A 22,807-nucleotide genomic window follows, 5' to 3' on the forward strand; every position below is an offset into this window, starting at 1 on the left:
ATGGGCCATGTCACACTGAGCAGAGGTAGGAGGAGTTTTCCTGCCCCCATTACCAGTAGCACCAGGATACCACGGATGGGATTTGAAGCGGAGCACTGACATTTCATGTTGATGTTTTTGTTGCCATTATTTTGTACTGCAGGCAGCAGGTTGTTTTAAAACACTTTGCTGACACACAAAAGTAACCCCACATGCTTGCACACAGCCCCAGCTCTTTTATGTGCATTTTCCACAAACGTCTCAATGCCTTCTCAACCATCAGCCCCTAACACTAAAATAGCAGCAAAGCATGTTGTGGGCCTGGCAGGAGATCCCACTCAACAGCAGGCCACAGAACCGCTGCTAATATTGCACCTCTGATGAGGGCTCAGCTTCTTTACTCTGCACACCCGTAATGAGTAGCGATCCACTGGAGTCTTAGCAGCACACAGGGATACCCCACTGCAGTGCTTTACAGGGTAAGAGGAGGAGAAATACTGACCTGCCTCGCAGAGGGGAGACACCCCAAGACATAGTTACAAGAAGCACAACAGACACAACAGATCATTCCATCTCTATGGCCATTTTTCTTAGTACACAACAGAGCACCGCAGAAGGTGAAATGCTGTCTAAACTACAGCTGAAGGGGGGTTTGTTCTGGCATGCATTAAGTGTATCTTCTTTTGATACAGAAACACCTCTGTCATGAAGGACAATTGCTTTATCAGTTATTTTCACTTCTGCAGAAGAAAAGCTGCCAAAGTTTACACTACACAAAGAAGTCTTCTTGAGCCATTAACTTGGTACACGATAGTCACAAGACCTAGAGTGAGGAAAGACTGGTTTTACTGATGTTTTTATGGTTTCTCAAACGTCACTACATGAAAAGCCAGTCATTCTGGTATAGTAGTTTCTGGACATGGAGTTTGATTTGTGTATGTGAAGGCCCATATTTAATCATAAACCTAAGCTGGAGCTGACTCGCCTTCTGGATTCACTCAGCGTGGATTCTTTCACAACTATGAAGTATTTAGTACTACAGGAATGTTTCTGTAACCGTTTTAGACTGTGACTCCTTAACTACGCCTCTGCAATACAACTAACAGTAGATGAGATCCATATGCCTAAGTATCTGAACAAGATTATTCAATTTAAGCTGCTGTCTCTGATATTAATTTGGGAACAGTGAATAGACAACCATGAGAAAATCAACTGGGACTGCGCTTAAGTGTTTACACATATAGTGTTTCTTACTAGAGGAATCTGTACTATTGTTCTGCTACAGTTTAAATATCCTGAGACCGTGAAATTTGGTTTTTTTACTCAACTTTCCTCCTGGCTTTATTTTAGTAATCTATTGTTCCTGCCATCAAACAGTCAACTACCCAACGACTTTATGGCACATTCAACTCATGGAAAAAAGTTTCAAACTGTGGAATTCTCAGAAATACTAGAAAAAGACGACAAATTTTACAGAAGATACCTGAACCGATCAATGTAAAAAATGCTTTATGCAATACATTAAAATATGAGAAGATAGACCATGTGTATGTACTTTAATAAGGCTTCCACAGCTCAAATGACAATTTTAGTCCAATATGTTTGCAAATACAGACAAAACAGTTAATGTGCCTTTGATCACATCTTGTACCTGTTTCCCTTGCAAAGCTGTAAGATATAGCAATACCAAGGCCATTAGGTACATCTATACATCACATCTGTAATTGTGTCTACTTATACATCATGGTTTACAGTTCTTCCCTGTGAAGTTTAAGAGACTTAGTTTTGGAACATTGTAATCTCAAGGAAGAGACTCTAGTAACAAAAAAACAAAAATAAAAAACAACCCCCCCGCCTCCCCCCCAAAACCAGCAAATTGAAAAAAATATCAAATTTCCAGGGGCTATGTACATGAGTGAGTGCTTCAGTCTAAAAAGAAGAATAAAATCTCTTTCAGGCAAACAAGCCTGTTTTCAAGGGAAGTAGAGTTGCTTAATCAAGCACTAACAATAGCATATTGAACTTTTACTGAAGTCTTTACCTTGGGAAAGAATAAATTGCTCAGCTGCACTGTTTCACCTCTCTAAGATCCAGCCCTTTTATTGGATCCAAATCCCGTATCTTGAAGTACAAAGCCAAGATACATTAGAAATAATCTCAGTTTTAAATCCCCTTTTCTGAATCATTTCCAAGCCATTATTTATGGCTTTACAACTGCTCCAAATAGAATACTTTATATCAATTGTTTTGCCACTCTCACTGGTCCAGACCTGCTGCCTGAATTCCCTACCGCCTTCCCAAAATGGTTTTGGAGGAAGGGAGGGGGGGAAAGATGGATTAAAACAGTATAGAGAAAAAGAACAAAGGTTAATCATTTTATGAAGGGGAGCTATAACTATTCTGATAAAAGGTAAATTTAAAAAAGAACACTATCAAGGGCCCATGTTTTTATATACCCTCCACGCTCCACAACTGACCCCTTAAATCTGCCTGCAAAGCTCATGGGAGTGTTAAATACACTAGTTTTGCTCTAAACAGCCAATTTAAAAACAATAATAAAACACTGCCGAAGCCCAAACTGAGCAAGAGGCTATTTTGCTAAGGGAGCACAGTTGAGCATGAAGCTACCAGGAAATATTTAACTTTATTATTAAGGATACCTTGACAGTGTCCTTTTAAATATTTTAGAGGTAAACTATTTCCAGCTAATATTTAATAGGGTCAGGAAGAGATCCTTTCTGGGAATTACAGATGGTTAAAAAAAAAAAAAAAAATTAGTGCATTCCTGAAAACAATGAGAACAAAAGGAAAATCTCTTCACATGAAAAACGTGCCCCAAGTATGACACCTCATCCCCTTCAGTATCTCTGATTCTGATGTTCTAGTGAAGATTAATTCAACGTTCCTGAATTGATCAGTAGAGCGGAAATGGATTTCTGGCTCTTGGCAGTAGCATACTGGAGAAGATGTTATCAAAAGTTGTTAAAATAGCCAACAATTCTAAAAACACGTTTCACAGAGAAAGACCATGTGATTATTAAAGTTAGGATCATCTTCAAGTTTGAAACTGAAACTGCAAAAGGACGGGTGTGTGCTAGAGCCTCCAGACACAGCCAAGAAGGCAGTTCCTTATCCCCCTCATCTCGGTATTGAAGAGCCACTGATGGAGGCTTTCACAGGCAAGCCACAGTTTACATTTTGGGGTACATATCTGAAGTCTGAAAAAGCTAGTCATTCTTCACAATTAACACATTCTTTACTTCCATGCTGCACTGAGAGAGTAAGAGTGGATCAAAGACAGGGTGTCTGTTAGCAGGGTGATCTCTAAAGAGTTACTTTAGGGCAGATCAAGATGTTTTTGATCTACTGTAATACTATTTCTTTATGGACAGGCGACTGTGGTAGGAAATCAGAGCAAGGAAACAGCAGAGCCTCTCCCTTCCTCAGCTAGAAACTTCTGTCTGTAAACATGATGTATTGTTCCTGCTACTATACTTTTACTTTTGTTTTATTAAATATAAAATTTGAAATGCTCTCTTGAAGTCAGGATGTCCCTTCAGTGCAATCTGCTTTGACATAAGGCATTTGGGGCAGTCATTTCAGAATGGGTTTCTGCCTTCTGGAAGAGTCAAGCAACTGTTTAGTCCTATATCCACCTTTGTTTTAATGCCCTACCATGTCAAAATCCTCTTCCTTTCTGGTCATTTCTCTGCTGCCAGCGGTTATAAAAAAAAAAAAACATTAGTGTCCAAGAAGACCAGTCCCTGTAAGTGAGAAAGCAACAAAGAAGATTACATGCATTCAAGATGAAATTAAGGTAGGTTCAAATAAATGAAGAAATAAGTGTCTTACCTTTAAATCCTTCTTCAGGCATACAAACTGAAAAGGAAAGATACCACATCAGAAACCTCTAATTACAGCGTGACTTCCAAGAGAAGAATCAAGTGTTTGAATTATAGCAAATTGCAAGCTTCAACAACTTTCAGGTGCTGGCTACAGGGAAATCTTGAATGCTTCTATCTTCTGCTAATTTCTCCTACCTTTCTCCTCCTGACTTCAGCTCCACAAATTAGCCTGTCTTATGCTTAACATGTTCTGTCCCAAATGCAGTACTACATGACCATAAATAATTTTTGTCAAAGCAACCAACCAGGAAAAAGTACAGTGGTAATAATGTGTTTTCACAAATAAGAATGTTTCTAGATTGTAATTATGAAATCCTCTTTACCTTGCATAACATCATCCATTGCTGCATAATCTGCAATTGGTTCATCAGCCTGTAAAACAAACCCAACAGAACTATAAAACAACATGAATACTAGAAGTTTACCAGTCTTATTAGCTAAGCAAGAGACTCTGGCAGATGTGCATTTAAACAGACTGGAGAAGAAAATATATGCTGCCAAAGAAAGAAGTTTTCCCAGGGCGGTTTGGGGGACAATAAAAAGAGGCCTGGAAGCACTTTTGAGGCTTTAGGATCTCCAGTTCAGTAATGTATCTCTGTTGAGGAAGGGCTGTTTAAGCCTGTGCTTTAGTCCCACTGAAGTCAACTAAGCATATGCCAACTGGGGCCATTGTATTTTGTTGTGCTGCATGCTTACGAAGGCATGTACATGCATAGATATGGAAGCACCTACTGTCCTTGCCCAACTGGCACCTGTTAAATTTACAAGTGCACAGGTTACTAATGACACTAGTTAAGGCATTAGTTAGCCTTCACCATCAACAGCTCTTTATAGAGTTTAAGATTTTTCTTCCCTCAAAAAGGAGGACAGGAAATTAAGTATGAAAAATTATACTTCGATTATACAGTTCAGTGCTCAAAAATCTAAGTGTGAAAGTTGAGTGCACAACCTTAATTCTGCTGGCCTTGTGCTTATGCGCTACAGAACCTTTCACATTCACTACACACGTATACCTTCAGTTGTAGAAAAAACGTTAACTTCTCAGATACCGTATCTCAGACAATTAAAGACAATGCATGCATCCTAGGAGGAGAGTTCTGACTCAAATACTTAACGGTGTAATCTCAATATAGTGTTAGTGTAATTCTAAGTTTGTATCATTTCTGCTGCCAGTCAGCATTCCTTTCAGCAGACCACCACAATTCTCACGTTGTTACCTTTAATAAAACGACTGACTCTGGAATGACTCCAAGGGCGCCAAGTGTTGCAGTATCATCATTTAGTATCTTCCCATCGATCGACAAATTCTGGTCAAACGGAGCAACTGAAAATGCGTGCATGATCTGTGCCAACACAACAACACACACTGATTTTGTGCAAAAGCAAAATATGTAAGTCACACACACACCAATAATACTGTCAAAAACCATGCATCTTAGGACACCATACAAACAGAGCCACGGATTAGCATATCATTGTGGGTGCTGCTGCCCCACCCCTTCTGTGTCATCACAGAGAACCACGGAGCAGTGCTTTGCAAGAGCCCCCTTGGGCACTGCCGCCATCTGGTGCAGAAATGTGGTACTTAGAGCCTTCCTCAGCCATGAAGCGGGGAACAAGATTTGGCTGCGAGTTACCATGACAGATCTTGGAGTATTTTATATGTTCTTACACAGGAAAATCTAAAACAATGGCAACAGCTAGGAGTACAAGACATCTAGATTTACTTCCTTGTCACCATTGTGCGCTCACACACGACAGCAGAGGAGAACACTGTTTTTAGGAACAAAGGAAGTTCCTCACCTGTATTTTCAGCTCTTTCAATGTCTGGTTGGCGGAAACAAGTAGAGCCTTTTCCCCTCTGACTTTTCTGTGCCGTGTACTCCGTCTGATGCCTTGCTTTTGATAAACAACGTAGTTCTGATGGGATATCTTCTGTCGTTTCGCACCACCATTAGTCTAGGAACAAGGGTCAGAAATAAGAAGTTTGCTTACTGAATTCACTGATAATGCAAATTCTTCAACCTGCCTCTTGCCCAGGTGGCCTTGTAAATAAGCTATTTAAACAAGCGAAGCCACAAAACATTAAAGTACATCTGTGATAATCAACTGATGCACACAGGCATCAGAGAGGTTGCAAGTACTGAAGGACTTGCTCAAAGACAGCCACATTTCCATGTTTAACTTGAGGACAGCATGGAGTACAGAACCACTCTTCAACATGTGTTAAATATTTAATATTGTAGTAACCACTTCTCTCTAAAAAAAGTACAGGGAGGAAGACACTGCCAAAATCAGGGGGTAAGACAACAGTATGCATTACCACCACTTGAAGGAAATATCTCAGTATTTCTATGGGTACCAGGAAGAGCATGCATCAGTGTTAGGACAGATGTACTAGGACTAGGAATGTTTAAGAATTCTAAGCCCAAATTTTCATAGGTTCCAAACCTATGAAAGTCCTCTAGGTTCCAAGTTTCTTTTAAAGAAGGTAAGTTAAGTAAGGTAATATCATTTATTGGATCAACTTCGGCTGGTGAAAGGTACAAACTTTCAAATTACACAGAACTCTTCTTCACTTACCTAGTGCCTCATATACTGGGACCAACATGGCTATACTACTTTTAAAGATGACTTAATATCCACCATTTTTGTGGGGTTCACAAAAACTACATGTTCAGTAATTTAATAAAACCTTGAACTTGGAGAACACCTTCTATCAGAACTTTAAAATGTGCTTTACATTTAATACATTTTCACAATACCCCGTAAGATGTACTAACAAGGAAACTAATCAAAACAATATTAGCTCCACAACCATATTAGACACATAGGAGCAAAGAACAATTGATTTGTCAAATGGAACAAAAGGGTAAGGAAATTTTAAGAACATAAGAATGGCCACACTGGATCAGACCAAAGGTCCATCCAGCTCAGTATCCTGTCTACTGACAGTGGCCAATGCCAGGCGCCCCAGAGGGAGTGAACCTAACAGGTAATGATCTAGTGATCTCTCTCCTGCCATCCACCTCCACCCTCTGACAAACAGAGACTAGGGACACCATTCCTTACCCATCCTGGCTAATAGCCATTAATAGACTTAATTGCCATGATTTTAATTTTAAGAAGGTATTACAACAATAAGCTTAAAATAAAGCAGCTTATATATTTCTGGTTTCAACTGCTAACAGTAAATATAAGAAGATTCCTGTATTGTCAGAGTTGGACACTTTGCTATCTAGAGGGAAACTCAAAATTGCAAACCTTGCAGCGTTTTAGATCTTTACCTGGTTAAAATCTGGATCCTGTTCCCCTTCTGGTTTGGCTTCTTCCCTTTCCTCTTCAGCTTCTGAACTGCTCACATTCAGTTCTGGAGCAGCTTCCTTCATTACCTGAAGTTACACAAATCACACACTGTGTAACTCTGTTCCAACAGCACAAACTCAGATTGTCCCAGCGCTTTTAGCAAGTTCCTTACAGAGCGTTTTTAAAGGTGCTACCTTAATATAATGAGCTTAAATAGGGCACAAGGACAAGTGACCATAGTGGATAAAAACACCAACTGCCCTAACCCAGGCAGATACTTGGAGTGCATGAACCTAGGAGATACCAAGAGACAAGGCTCTAGTTTAACACACATATAGCTTGTAAATGATCTTTTAACAGATTCTGGATGCTGGCTAAAATGGGAGAAACCATTGCAGGGATCTACTGCTTCCTGTAGCTCAGGAACTCTTTCCCTTTCTAGACAAAGGGAAAGTCTTTGGGGCTGGATTCTTTCCCCTTCAGCCAGCTCTCTCTCTGACCTGAACTCAGTGTGTTGAGAGAGCTGTAACGAAGAGAAACTAATATTCTCCATAAATGACACATACAGGTCAGTCGTGTGGTTGTATTTAGCAGATTGACAGAAGTGCTCATTAGTGATTTATTGGTCTGTCTGCAGTTAATTTGTAAGTAAGCTACAGATAAATAATTTATACATATCTATCCCTATGTTACTTCATGATAAATGTACCTACCCTACACTAATGTACGTATTTACACTTGTGCTAGGCTCCTCAGATAGCGTCGGAGACTGGAATTTTCAAGGGAAAATATGGAAGTTACACATACTCCCACCTGAATGCCTCAGAGCATGCTAACCTCTCTAGGTGTATGCTTGTCCATACATGTATTTTGCGATTGAAGAAACCAGCACATCTTCTAAACACTGAGCATGATTTGCAGCATTCTCAAAGTTATTAGCAGTTTATCAAAGTTCTCACGTTTACAGAATATACAACCGTGGCTGCCAGGTGAAGAGACAAATTGCCCATCTTTCACCCTAAGTTTAGTTATAAATGCTGAATGTATATCTTTTACTAAATCTCTACTAGTTACTGCTAAGTAGCTATATCTGCCATGAACTGAAGGCAAGTGCAGTGACAAATAAAGCTTAATTGATTTATGAAGCCAAATAAATGTGTTGCAGAAAGTTATCAGTTAAAATACCCACTGTTTAGTGAGCAGTCACTCCCAGGAACACATAAGAACATAAGAATGGCCATACTGGGTCAGACCAAAGGTCCATCCAGCACAGTATCCTGAGTGGGTGGGTGAGATTCTGTGGCCTGCATTGTGCAGGAGGTCAGACTAGGTGATCATAATGGTCCCTTCTGACCTTATATCTATAAATCTACCGACAGTGGCCAATGCCAGGTGCCCCAGAGGGAGTGAACTTAACAGTAATGCTCTAGTGATCTCTCTCCTGCCATCCATCTCCACCCTCTGACAAACAGAGGCTAGGAACACCATTCCTTACCCATCCTGGCTAATAGCCATTAATGGACTTAACCTCCATGAATTTATCAAGTTCTCTTTTAAACCCTCTTATAGTCCTAGCTTTCACAACCTCCTCAGGCAATGAGTTCCACAGGTTGACTGTGTGCTGAGTGAAGAAGAACTTCCTTTTATTTGTTTTAAACCTGCTACCCATTAATTTAATTTGGTGACCCCTAGTTCTTATATTATGGGAACAAGTAAATAACTTTTCCTTATTCACTTTCTCCACACCACTCATGATTTTATAGACCTCTATCATATCTCCCCTTAGTCTCCTCTTTTCCAAGCTGAAAAGTCCTAGCCTCTTTAATCTCGCCTCATATGGGACCCGTTCCAAACCCCTACTCATTTTAGTTGCCCTTTTCTGACCCTTTTCTAAGGTTCCTGCTCATTAACATCTGGTCACGACACCACATGTTAATGGGCAGTAACAACATTTTGGTACTACTGATTTTTCTCAGTGTAGGACGGTTTGATACATGTGATCATATAATACAAGAGCATTTAAAAAAAAACTTTCCTGAGTAGAGGGCCAGTTGATTAAAAATCTCATCTAGAAATAATTTGCAATAATAATTTGAAATAATTTGTAGGTCCCACCAGTTCTACCTACATGCAGATTCTACTCTAGTACTCAAAATCTGCTCATCTCTGCAGAGACAGAGCAAATTTCTGTGCGTGAGAACTATGACTTTCAGCAACTCACAAGCCAGCTGCTTCTGTTAACTCTTATACTCATCATGTAAAGCTCGATTATTAGGGCATGCATCCGATGAAGTGGGTTTTAGCCCACGAAAGCTTATGCCCTAATAAATTGGTTAGTCTCTAAGGTGCCACAAGGACTCCTCGTTCTTTTTGCTGATACAGACTAACACGGCTACCACCCTGAAACCTGTCAAGTATTATTGACTTCACTGGGCACTGAGGGTGCTCAGCACCCTTCAGAAGGCAGAGTCCCTCCCAGAATCTGGCCCTGACCCAAAAGAAAACAATTCTTACTGTTCCATTTATTTTCCTCTGAAACTGACAGCAGAGGGGATAAAATGAACAACAGCTGTTTCACCTTCTTCGCCCACACGGGCTAGCTTGTACACTTACAGCTACTAGCATAACCCCCACACGGCTCCTGGAGCAGTGGACTGAGCCTCTCAGTGTTTCTTAATGACTGGTCCGCATACGGGCAGTCCCCGAGATCTCCCTGACACAGTTTAGGAAGGCAGCAAGCCAGTCCCTGGTATCAAAAAGGCTGAGAAACACTGCTCTAGAGGGAGAGGGTCCTACCCTATGGACTACATTTAACAATAATGGCTACCAGAGCCCTATGACATCATTTCCCAGCATGCCTGACTGCAGGCATGGAGACAGAATGCACTAGAAACTCCTACTGAGGTCAAAAGGGAGGCTTCTGCATGGGGTGATCTGGACAGGCAATGTACTGGGGCTGCTTAGGGAGTCTCTGATTAACCCCCCTCCACAAAACGGAGCCTTTGATCTGCTGTGGGATTCAGTGCATAGGTCAGGCAGCTCCAGCCCTACAGAGACCAGTGTCCAAAGTGGCAGAGATACAACCTGACACCACTGACTGAGCCAACGGAGACCTCCACAGGACTCCAGATCAGGGAGCCAGCAGAGGACCCTGCCCCACAATACGAAGATACAATAAAAGGGCACCCTCCTAAGTTGGCCAAAGTTCACAGCACTGCAGCATTTATCTCTGGATTCATTCCCAGCATAGATTCTACCTGGGCAGGTGCCATGGAAGGAGCTGGGGGTTAGGAAGAGTTGAGTGTGTTGGGAGGCAGGAAATGGTTGGTTCTGGTCAGCATTTTTTAAATTAATCCTAACCCTTTCCTTCCCCAGATCTAATTTTCCTATTCTCAGCGAAATCCTCTTTGTTATACTGTTATTTTGGGGTTTGCCATTCCTTTGCTGGGGTTTTTGTTTATATACTTTACTGTATCTTGTGTACTGGGTTTTATACTCCTTGCAAGCAGGGGTAGAATTATTCATTTTCCCAAGAGACAGCACCTCTTGGTCTCAGGCACAGTGAGAAGTCACCAAGCATCCCAAAAAGGAACGCAGGACCCAAACCCAGGTGAGGAGAGGGGAGATGCCTCTCCACGCTGCTAGCACCAGAGAAGACGCTTGAAAGACACACCTTGAGAGAAAGGTTACTCTACTTAGGCCTAACATGCTTTAGTAGAGACAAACTAGCCAGTAACTCTTACAAAAATAGAATAAAATGTCACAAACTGAACATAATACACTGTGCAGCCACTTCACAAAAGCCTGAGTTCACAAATCTCCTGACAGCTGAAAAGTTAAATATGTTTCAGGGACATGTCGGTAGGCAACTGTTTGCCTTTCCCAGCACTATCACTCCCCTTGAATCCTCAAACCACCACACTCCCACTCTGAACAGCATGACGACGCAGGGCTACATTTACCCCAACTCATGGGCTGATGGGCACCAGGAAAATCTGTCCCTCCTATCCACTGTGCCCTCTGAAAAACTCCTAGTACAACAAAATCCTGTGACCATCCCACACGAAAGTGCCTCTATACTATCAGCTGGTTCTTGTCAGCTTATCTGAGGAGTTTTCCTATGAGGAGTCTTGGTTTCTCACCCAGAACTCCAGAGCATTAAAATACAACTAAAAGAAGACTGGAGGCTTACTGTAAGAACCATCAGATACTTGTAAAGCAAGTTCTAGGGCCATTATTTACCCTGTAAAATGCTGTTTAGATTTTTGGTAAAGTAAATTTACAACCTAACCTTGTGTCTGATTTTTAAAAAGCATCTTAACTCACCAGTAGCGAGTCATTACACAAAGTAGAACTAGTTCCCCATGCTTATTTTTTTTCCCCCTACTGGTCCTCACACCTTCTTGTCAACTGCTGGAAATGGCCCATCCTGATTATCACGGCAAAAGGTTTTTTTCCCTCCTGCCGGTAATAGCTCACCTTAACTGATCCCTCTCGTTATAGTGGATATGGCAACACCCATTCTTTCATGTTCTCTCTCTCTCTCTGTGTACGTGTACACACCCACCCACCTTCCTACTGTATTTTCCACTGCATGCATCCGATGAAGTGGGTTTTAGCCCACGAAAGCTTATGGTCAAATAAATTTGTTAGTCTCTAAGGTGCCACAAGTACTCCTCATTCTCTCTGCTGAAGAGGTATCCTCAACATAGCAGCAGTCACTGAGAGGCCCATTTGTAGAATAGAGGCACAGAAACAATGCTGAGTAATTTCTCATGCAGCACGGGCATTCTCTTTGCCAGTATATATTATTTGATAACTATTTTTATAGCTATCTTGGCTACCACTCAGTACAGTTTACCTTTAACAAAATTCAGTGAAGATTAGTAGTGAGAGATCAGTACCTTTTTATTATCCACCACTTTATGTACATAGATGGTGGCCTGGGTGTACTCACGCAGGTCCCTCTGCTGCTGGCATAACAATCCTTCTCTGCATTCTGGACACAGCTCTAGAAGGATAAAAAGGAAAGCATGGTTAAAATGCCAACAGATATTTTGGTGACAGTTACATTACACAAGGGACCACTACAAATATTCGCCACCTTCATGATTAAATCAAGAATGGCTTACACAATGGGGGTACATTCTCCGAACTCTGGATTTACTCTATAGCTGTTACTGAGAAACTGGCATCTATCTTTTCCACTCCTCCCTTAAGTTCTGACCATTTATGCTAAAATGGCAGGTCCCTCTCCAAACCCCAAAAGGGAGCCAGTATCAGTTGAAAAAGCTATTCTGCAGACACTGGTGAAGATAAGACTCACTTACTGGGCTCAGAATTGAAAAGCGTGCTCTCCGGGCTCATCTCAGCAGTTTGCATTCTGATGATTTTGATAATGTGATCCACAACAAATAGTTTTTGTATTGCCTCCCACTCACTGGGCCATATTAGAGCTATACTGTGCAAAGAAACACAACATGCTTCATGACATAGAAAAACCAAACCAGAAGTATTCAATTACAGCTGTGTAGCTTAGTCATCATTAAAGGAAACACTGTGCACAAGCCTTACAAGTGCACTGGGCTCTAGGTTTCAGAACCTTTTAAATGTTAAGAACAGTCTCTCTAACTCCTAAAGCAAAACTATGCAGGGAGGAAGGATTGAGATGGAAGAAAAAGTACGAAAGTGGAAGATGTGTTACATTTACTCTGTGCCATTGAAGAAGCAATTCCACAAAGCATGAAATCCATTGATGGTATCTGATACTTTGAAGACAAGTCTTGTGGAAATCAACTTTGAGAAGACCTGTGTCCATTCTGATCGTAAAGGTAAGGAAGTGAGTTTCCAATGTCAAATAATAGTCAGGTTTCAGAGTAGCAGCCGTGTTAGTCAGTTTCACTTGAGCTCGTTCAATTCCTAATAATAAATTCTACTTTACTGATCATATTTCTTTCTCCAATGCTAGCCTGCTTCTGCAGAACACTTATCACTGAACATGTATGGTACTTTCTGCATGAAGATCCATCTAAAGGTGTAAACGGGTTTTCACATCAAGGTCATTCAAAAACAGAGACCTCTCCCAGGAAAATGTTACAGTTACAGAGATCAACAGTACTGTCCTCACGGGTCATTTGATTTACATATTCCTGGAGACGGGGAGAGAAATACCTGACAAAAGGAAGACAAGAGAACAGAAGAAACTCACAGTTTAGAGTCTTCTTTGGTCATGGAAGCAAATGTGAACATGAGGCCCCCATGTGGGCAGAGAAGAGCACTGTTTCCTACTGATGATACAGGACTGCATCTTGTAGGCCTCCTGCTCAAAACAGGAGAAGAGAAAACAAATGTGTACTTAGGATGGTTAGACAGAGCTGAGTGAATTTTTTTTGGCAGATAAGTAAATTTACCAAAAAAATATACATATATGGGCATGGAAACTACTCATGAATGTGGGTCAAATCTGGCAAATTATTTCAGCTGAAAACAACCTGCGTTTTTTTTTTTTTTTAAAAACATCTGAATGTTTTGAATCGACACTGTTTTGAAAAGGCTGATTTGAATCAACATTCAAAACGTTCTTTTGTTTGATCCAAACAATTTTAATTTTGGTTTTTCATTTTGGTGAGAAAAACTGATTAAAAACTAGCATAATTTGGGGGAATTTTTCACTGAGCTCTAGTTAGACATCACAGGGTTATGCTATTTCCTTAACAAGAAATCAAAAGTCAGCAAATAGCAATGAGAAGAGAGATAAGTAGAGTATTTAAATTTGTGATTTTACAGAAAAGTAGCCAAAATTCAGAAGTATTAGATTGCTAGGCTCAGGGAATCAGATATTGGGGGTTTTTGATCTTGGGATGTTACTTATATCTAGCATTGCAGGGAGGATTTTCATCTCCTATTAATGACAGATTACAGAAACAGGACGGAGTTATGTCCTTTGACCAGGATATAACTTTAGTCATGAGAAACTAATCAATATGGTATCTAACCTGATCAGCTGTTTCTCAGAACCTGTAATAACCAATACCAGCTTAACAATCCCAGTGCTTCCTTATTTCCACAAGGCCAGTCACTACACAGCAAGATATTTTAATTTTAGCATAATTCTACACTGCACTATACAAACTTCATTCAGAAGTCAAATCACTACATATAAAACTAAAAGGAATAAAGGGAGTTCAGTGAAGATTTAAAATATGAACCAATTTACCTTACAAATTTCCTCCATTCTTCTACAAAAAACTGTGATACAATGTAGAGCTCATCTGTCTCCTGGAAAAACAGACTTCATTTAAATTAACCTAACAATGGAGATAGAAAAAACCTAAGTTTTCACTGTCTTTGTTACACCTGACAGGTTGTTTCAGAATAGCAGCCGTGTTAGTCTGTATCCACAAAAAGAACAGGAGGACTTGTGGCACCTTAGAGACTAACCAATTTATTTGAGCATAAGCTTTCGTGAGCTACAGCTCACTTCGTCGGATGCTGTAGCTCACGAAAGCTTATGCTCAAATAAATTGGTTAGTCTCTAAGGTGCCACAAGTCCTCCTTTTCTTTTTGTTATACCTGTTCCCTTTCAAGATCCTAACATTCTTCACAATAACTCCATTCAAGTGTGACTTCTGAAAGCCAACTACAATAATTTGAGATCAAGTACCAAGAACATAGTACACAGTGAACCCTTGTGTTACTGCTTATATTACATTAGAAAGCTAATTCAGTTTTGTACCAATTATCTTCAATCCATTGTATAAATCATTTCTACTAAACTCCAGCAAGTCTTATGGCACACACAGCCTGTGATTAACCAGCAGAGCATATTATACTAACTGCAGAGTTGCAGACTTTGCTGCTTCGATGGGCAGATCTCATTGCACACAAAAGGGGCTACTGGCATTCTTCCATTCCACACCCCCGAGTTCCCTGTGTGCCAGCCTCACATCCCCGCTATTTCAGGGACTTCCTATAACCCCCGCCCCAACACACATGCCAAGGGCATTGTGTCCCTTCTCTCTCTCCTCTGCCCATACCAGGATCCTCCATTCTCTCTGCCCCATGCCATTGTGCATCCCCCATGCCATTATCCTCCATTTTCTCCTTCGGGGCTGTACGTCCCCACTCCTCTGGCCCCTCATGCCAGAGCCCCCTATTCTCCCTCCATCCCAGGGGCTCTGTTGTGCATCCCTATTTCCTCCACCATTCTTAAGTCATTCAGGGCATCAACATGTTGAACTCTATTGGGAGGAGGGGCAGAGCTGGGATGGAGTTATGCAGCAATGTTGTAATGTCAGCCATGAACTGGTTCTTTGATCTACAGAAAATTACAGAGATGACTGAACTTGCTGGATATGCTAATCAGAAGCCGGGGCTGTCTCCCCCTCATTTCCCCTTTCTGGTTTTCACCAAAATCAACAGGGTTCTGCCCACTGATGCTAGAACATTCCCTGAAATTTGGAATTGATTTGATGTGGTGTTCAAAAGTTACATTCAAACAGAGAAATATCCATGTGCATAAAACACTCCTCTTGCTGCTACAATACTCCCACACACGCTCAGTGAGGTGGCAGTAAGAACAGCCTTGCTACTCCTATCATGACTGGCTCCAAGCATTCACAACCCCCTACCCTAGCTGTGACTTGTTTGCTGCTCAAAGACACTCCACCCCCTCTCTAGGGTTTTTGCCTGCTGCTGGAAGTGTATAGCAAGACAAACCCTTCCCTCCAGTAGGGTTCAGAATGGAACTCTCCAGCACTGCAGCAACAGCTAGTGCCCTAAACCCAGTCCTGTGGTGCAGAAGATTAATTAGTACCACTTCCATGTGAAACTGCTTGAAGGTGCTGCTCTTACTGCTGGCTCAGTACCATGGGAGCAGCAGGTGTAGATAACACAACTACTGTCAAGTTACTTTCTTCTACAACGTATTGAAGAGAGCAAGGACCAAATACTGCCTTCAGACAGGGGTGTACCCCTAACGACAGAAAAATAAATTTAAAATATATTCCAACAAACAAATTAGCTGATAAAGTATCACCCTAACACCAAAGAGCAAACCACTGAGGCACTAATTGTATCAGCAATTGGTTGATAAAAAGGAAATTCCTTTCTTTGGTAAATTTAAGATTTGCCTTGCAAAACAAGAACAGTGGAAACAGCTCCTCTTTTGAAAGAAAGAACAAAAAGGGCAAAAAACTTATTGGATTATGGGCTGCCATTTCTGCTCTCACTTCTTCCCCCTGAGCTGAGCTGTTCTAGCCTGCTCTCACATATGGCCCCAAATACCTTTCCCCATCCAGACATACACAAACATTTCCTCTTTTGAAAGCTAGAGCCACATAGGATGCGGGAGGAAAGAGGGATGATTACAGGAGGGGGAAGAGGAGCAGGAGTAGCAGCTAGGTTACTGTGACAGATGATCTGGATGGTTGACAAGATCATCTGGAGAAAGCAGGCAGGGTCAAGAAGTAGTGGATGTGGAAGCAAAAGGTAGGGGAACAAGACCCAGGCAGGAGGCCTGGAGATGCGGGGGAAGGGGGGTGGGGAAGAGAGGAAGGACACTAAGAAACTAGCTGGGATTCAAGATTAGGCTGAAAGAGAGGTTCACTGATGTTTGAGTGACATTTGGATGGAAGGGGAAAAACACTAAATTTCTCTTTGATCAAGTATCAGCCTCCATGCAGTAAGTGCAGCTCCAATGGCTAGGGTGTCAATTTAGGACTCAGGAGATCCAGGTTCAGTTCCCTGCTCTACCCCAGACACCCCTGAGCACATCTTGCAGGCACAGGGAGACTCAGTTTCCCATCTATACAATGGGGATAATGGCCTTGCTCAGCCTCGCACAGGGGTTGCGAGAATAAATACATTCAAGTTTGTGAGGTACTCAAGACACTGCAGAAAGAGGGCACGGTCAATATCTAGGAGAGACAGACGGTACCTAAGGAAGTTTACTTCAACTAATATTTGCTATTCTTTTTCATTTTAAAGGACATTCTCATGAAAGATACACACTTCTACAAATGCCAGTCAAAAGAGCACCCTGGAGTTCTTTATCCTGAGCAAGTTTGCAGATGACACTAAACTGGGAGGAGTGGTAGATACGCTGGATACAGAGGGACCTAGACAAATTAGAGGATTGGGCCAAAAGAAATCTGATGAGGTTCAACAAGGACAAGTGCACTTAGGATAGAAGAATCCCATGCACCGCTACAGACTAGGGACCGAGTGGCTAGGCAGCAGTTCTGCAGAAAAGGACCTAGGGGTTACAGTGGACGAGAAGCTGGCTATGTGTCAACAGTGTACCCTTGTTGCCAAGAAGGCCAATAGCATTTTGGGCTGTATGAGTACGGGCATTGACAGCAGATCGAGGGACGTGATCGTTTCCCTCTATTCAACATTGGTGAGGCCTCATCTGCAGTCCTGTGTCCAGTTTTGGGCCCCACACTACAAGAAGGATGTGGAAAAATTGGAAAGCGTCCAGCGGAGGGCAACAAAAATGATTAGGGGACTGGAACACATGACTTATGAGGAGAGGCTGAGGAAACTGGGATTGTTTAGTCTGCGGAAGAGAAGAATGAGGGGGGATTTGATAGCTGCTTTCAACTACCTGAAAGGGGGTTCCAAAGAGGATGGATCTAGACTGTTCTCTGTGGTAGCAGATGACAGAACAAGGAGCAATGGTCTCAAGTTACAGTGGGGGAGGTTTAAGTTGGATATTAGGAAAAACTTTTTCACTGGGAGAGTGGTGAAGCACTGGAATGCGTTACCTAGGGAGGTGGTGGAATCTCCTTCCTTTGAACTTTTTAAGGTCTGGCTTGACAAAGCCCTGGCTGGGATGATTTAGTTGGGGCTTGGTCCTGATTTGAGCAGGGGGTTGGACTAGATGACCTCCTGAGGTCCTTACCAACCCTGATATTCTACGATTCTATGATTCAAAGAGAGTACCCAAGTCAGCACTTAAAGGATTTGTAAGGAACATTTTTTCAATAAGCTTTACACCATGTTTGCATGGTCTATTTTGCTCAAGGATTACACACACAAATTTCCCTCTAATAGATCAGAATTTTACATTCTATTGTCAAGTGCAAGAGTACACTAATAGCCTTTTCCCAGATCTGGTAGACAATCAACTTTTCCTCGTCTTTGTACCTGAGGCCAGCTCCCAAGACACGGTCTGCATTTGTCTTGGAACAGGTTCTGGAGAGCAGTCTTCTGCTCACTTGCCATCATCTTATGCAGGGCTTCGTTTTCCTCTCCTTCTCTTTCCAGAATCTGTGTGAAAACAGAGAATCCTTTTCGCCGCTTGTGTTTGTTTTCAAAGGTGCTATTAAAAAGGTAAAAGCAGATTTTTTTCCTCCCATACATTTTAAGCAAGGGGAACGCCAACATGAAAGCTAAAGCTACCACCATACATAAACTGTCAAAAGTCTTACGAAGTCATCAGATATTCAGATACCTTGCACTGGGAACAACACTCTTTGCTATTTGGAAATTCTGGAGCCTTTGGAAAATATTGCTTGAGCTTTTTCCAGGCTTCTTTAGAAACAACCCTCCTTTCATTTTCTGATATGCATAGGTCACCTGCATGGAGAAATGCAAGAGATCATTTTTGTTCTGCACATACTCAGCAAAAGTTTCACAGCACTAAAACAGATTTAAGAGATTACTTGTATGAATACAGAAGTAGATTTTACACCCTTATAATCTGACACCTGTGTCAGCACTAGAATAAAAAAAGAATTTATACAGAAGAGTCACCTTCAGCCTCTATTTCTACCCCATCAATGATTAAGTTTCCTCCTGGAGGTAGGATTTTAGTGCTTACTCACAGCAACAGTATGTTTTAAGAATTATAGCTAATTATTTTAAAAGCTAACCCAATACATTCTTAAATACAGCATTCCTATTTAAAAACAGAAAGATCTTAATCTACCATGATTGCCCTTTGGATTTATAAAACCATGTGCCTGAGCAATAGGCACGTGAACTATGGGTGCTGCAGCACCCCCAGATTTTACGCGGTCCTCCCAGCTCCCTTACCCCAGCCTAGGCCTCCTTACCCCCATCTGGGTCGCCGCCTCCTGGAGACATGGCCCTGCTCCTGGTCCCAGCTCTGGGAGGGGGAGCGTGGACAGGGTAAGGGGGCTGGCTTTCAGCTCCTCCACTATTAAACATGTTCCAGCACCACTGGCCTGAGCCACAGATTCAAATGCAACAAAAGGAAAGGAAAGACAGAAATCCATGGAATAGGAAGAGAAATTAAGGGCAAGAACAGAACCAGGACAGAGGATACAAACACACAAGGGCTAATCTTTTCCCCCACTCATGGGTGCCTCAAATTAGGCACCTAGAACCTAAAAAAGTGGTTTGATTTTCAAAGCTGCTGAGCACCCCACAATTTGTATTGACTTGAAAATGAAGGTGTATGTGCTACACCTCTGGAAAAATAAGGCTACAATGATTTATTTGCCTAAATATGGCTTTACGTGCCTAATTTCAGGCACTGAAAATTCTGTCCAAGATGTTCTCCCCATACATCCTCCCACCACCCTTCTGAAAGCGTTATGGCATTTAAAATGCCACATTTCTGTAGCAATCACTTAGAATGTGAAGCTCCACAGGACACTCAAACACAGTCAGGATCCATAATTAAACATGGCAGATTCCATTTTCCATAATGCCCATCTTGAAAAAAAGTGAACTGCACAAAATCTTTTGATTGAGAGAGTGCCTTATTACATCCAGTTGGGTGGAATTAATTGTGTGTGAGAAAAAATATGAAGTGAGGTGTACCAAATATTATTTAAAAATTATGCCAATTACTTACATATTATCGTTTATCTTGAACTATTTTTCAGGTAACTAACAAAAAAACTGACAACCAGTAAGATAACGAATTAACAGAAAGCATTTATGAGTTATCCTGGTAACAACTATGCCAAAAAGGTCAATGCGCTGCAATACAGGCATCGAATTTATGTGTTTGACTCAACATGGTGGGAAAACATAGTATTTCATATATGAGAAACTATGCTACTTCATTGCTGACAGACTGACCAAGCCATAATTTTTGCTTTACTTATAGTTGTAAAGGGGAGAGGTACAACACAACTGAGCCCTTGCTATTTAACTGCTGCTGCGTCAAAAGCTACAAGGTGTGGTAAGAATAATGCTGATACACAACCAAACGAGAATAATATTAATTTCAGTACAGAGGGTAAAGTAGTGAATGGTAAACAGCAAACAACCAAACACTGACATGGGAAAGAATGATGCTCAACTTTTAAAGTGGGTATTAACCAACAGTGGGAAGAAAAAAAAAACTTGAGAAGTTGCTATACTTGACGGAGTAAAGTCTAGCTAAGAACTATTTAAAAAGTTTTTTCTTTCTTTCTATAGTCTACCCCAGCATGAAATGGGTTTAAGTTAGCCACAAGATAGAGAAAAAAACACCAGGAAAACTCATTGGCTCTATGTATTTAGTATTAGAACAAGACTTCAGTGCCACTGACCTGTCATCTTCTCTCATTCTGACAAAGTCTGAACTCCTGCCAATTTCCCAAAGAAAAAATAGCAACACTCCATTCCTGGATTTATTACAATAAATGAAGGTCAGACTGGATTGTTTTAAAATTTTGCTAATGAAACAGTTGCTAAATTTGACCAATTATTAACCTAGGTTCACCATATGGAGAAAGCAGGACTGGGATGATTTCCAGAAACCATCAGGGACATGAAAATAAGATTGTGCAAGTAATTGCTCTGACATCATAAGATTTATGAAAATAGATCAAGAAGCTATAGTGAGAGGTGGAAAATCTGATCAGAATGTATAAACGCTGTACCATCTGGAAGGCAAAGACCCTGACCATTTACTCCTGGAAGAATTGTGCACCACTGCGAAAGCACAGAATTCATGTCCCCTGAATATTTCTTTGCTTCCCCGCAGAAAAATGACTTTCTGGCAGGGAAGCAAAGGGAAGCTGTAACAGTAGTCATGCACCACTCCCCAACTGTGAATATACAGAGTTTCAGGCACCTGGAGCAGCCGGCTGAGAGATAAATCACTGCAGGTTTGGGGACATCCCAGCCAGTGGCTCTTACCCTGAGCTGGGATCAGCTGCTAGTTCCAGCTGGGCTGGAGGCAGGAGAGGATGGGAATTCCTCCTCCCCTGCAAGGACTGGCTGGGGCTGTTTCAGACCCACCCCCAGAAACCTCCCTCAGCTGCAGGAAACTCAGCATCCTCCCTTGCTTCCTGCCCCCATCGCTCCTCACTGTAGGGGGCAGGAGGCACCGTACAGGGAGCTGCTCTCCCATCCGCTCAACCCCCATGCACCTGGACCTCCCATGTCCAGACACCCCTACCAAGCCTCAACCGGTACACCCAGAACTCCCCTTCATACCTGAACCCCACCCACTGAACCTCAACCCCTGCATCTGCAGCCCCCGCACCCATACCACCCCCACTGAGCTCCCTACACTCAAACCCACCACCCTGAGCTTCCACATCCAGACCCCCATGCCACTGACCCCCAACTAGCTGCATCCAGACCCCCCCCACCAAGCCCCACTCCCCCAGACCCCTCCACTGAGCCCCAACCACTTTCACCTGGAAGCCCCTGCAGAGTCCCATTGCACCTGGAACCCCCCATCCGGATCCCCCCATACCTAGACCCCCTTCCCCCCCCACTGAGCTGTCTGTACACCCAGATTGTCCCACACAATCCTCTCACCCCACACCTGGATCCCCCGCACTGAGCCCTTCCACACTTGGATCCTGCCTGGTTGAACTTTCCTGCCCCAGACCCGGTGCGCCTGGCGCAGAGGGGCAGGACCCCAGGGTGTATCTGGGGCAGGCCCGGGCCTTGTGCTGTGTTAGTGGTGAGGCTGCACCCGACCCTGAGTCCATGTCCCAGAGGTGGGGAGGCTGCATGGTGATCTCCCATCTTCGTATAGCCAGTGGACTGTGCTCCCCACTGCCATGCTGGAGCCTCTGCATTTATTTATTGACAAATAAAACTTGCAGAATTTTAAAATATTGTGCACAGAATTATTAATTTTTTTGGCACTGAATGCCCTCAGGAGTAACCATTGTCCCCCTCTCATCATCTCTGCCAACCTCCCTCAGCCTAACCTGGTAATCAGACAAAAATTATTCGACAGGGTCAGGAAACTATCGGAGAGAGAAATTACGACAATCCTCTGGAATTAGAGATGAAAAAGGTTCCTGACATATGCATGTAAGAAGATGGTAGTGGGAATTCATAAGGGAAAAACCTGTGTGATACTTTTGGATGCATGCCAGACCTAAACACATCAAGCACTGGGCTTTGCAGAAAGCACCATGAAGGAAGTAGTTTCCTTCTCTGCAACATTAAGGATCTATTACAGAGAAAACAGATTAGTTGATACACTTAATTCAATGGAAAATTTTGAACGCAGAAGGTGAAGAGAGCATTTTACAAGAACAGTCTGAAGTTAGCTCAGGATAATGAAACCTGAACTTTTGATGGCCCCAATATTTAATGTCATTTATTTTTTATGTGGACCAAAGTCACAGATCAATTTTTCTAGGGAAATATTTTCAAAATACTTATTTTTATGGTGTTTCATCATT

At 42.1% G+C, this 22,807-nt stretch overlaps 1 protein-coding gene across 2 annotated transcripts in view; it reads right to left on the minus strand.

The window, feature by feature from the left end:
• Positions 1-1,518: 1,518 nt before the first annotated feature.
• The window catches only part of USP48 (ubiquitin specific peptidase 48), a 59,723-nt gene continuing 38,434 nt past the window's right edge, over positions 1,519-22,807 (minus strand). For both annotated transcript variants that reach the window (XM_084651837.1, XM_084651836.1), the window contains exons 16-27: positions 18,646-18,770; positions 18,339-18,461; positions 14,407-14,468; positions 13,399-13,509; positions 12,521-12,651; positions 12,095-12,201; positions 7,172-7,276; positions 5,688-5,843; positions 5,102-5,227; positions 4,208-4,256; positions 3,832-3,858; positions 1,519-3,743 (exon numbers count right to left, since the gene is read on the minus strand). In XM_084651837.1, coding sequence (XP_084507963.1) covers positions 3,721-3,743; positions 3,832-3,858; positions 4,208-4,256; positions 5,102-5,227; positions 5,688-5,843; positions 7,172-7,276; positions 12,095-12,201; positions 12,521-12,651; positions 13,399-13,509; positions 14,407-14,468; positions 18,339-18,461; positions 18,646-18,770 — 1,145 coding nt within the window. In that variant the 3' untranslated portion in view covers positions 1,519-3,720. The remainder of the gene's footprint in view (positions 3,744-3,831; positions 3,859-4,207; positions 4,257-5,101; positions 5,228-5,687; positions 5,844-7,171; positions 7,277-12,094; positions 12,202-12,520; positions 12,652-13,398; positions 13,510-14,406; positions 14,469-18,338; positions 18,462-18,645; positions 18,771-22,807) is intronic.

This window comes from Lepidochelys olivacea, assembly GCF_965140295.1.
Source record: "Lepidochelys olivacea isolate rLepOli2 genome assembly, chromosome: 18".
Taxonomy (NCBI): Eukaryota; Metazoa; Chordata; order Testudines; family Cheloniidae; genus Lepidochelys; species Lepidochelys olivacea.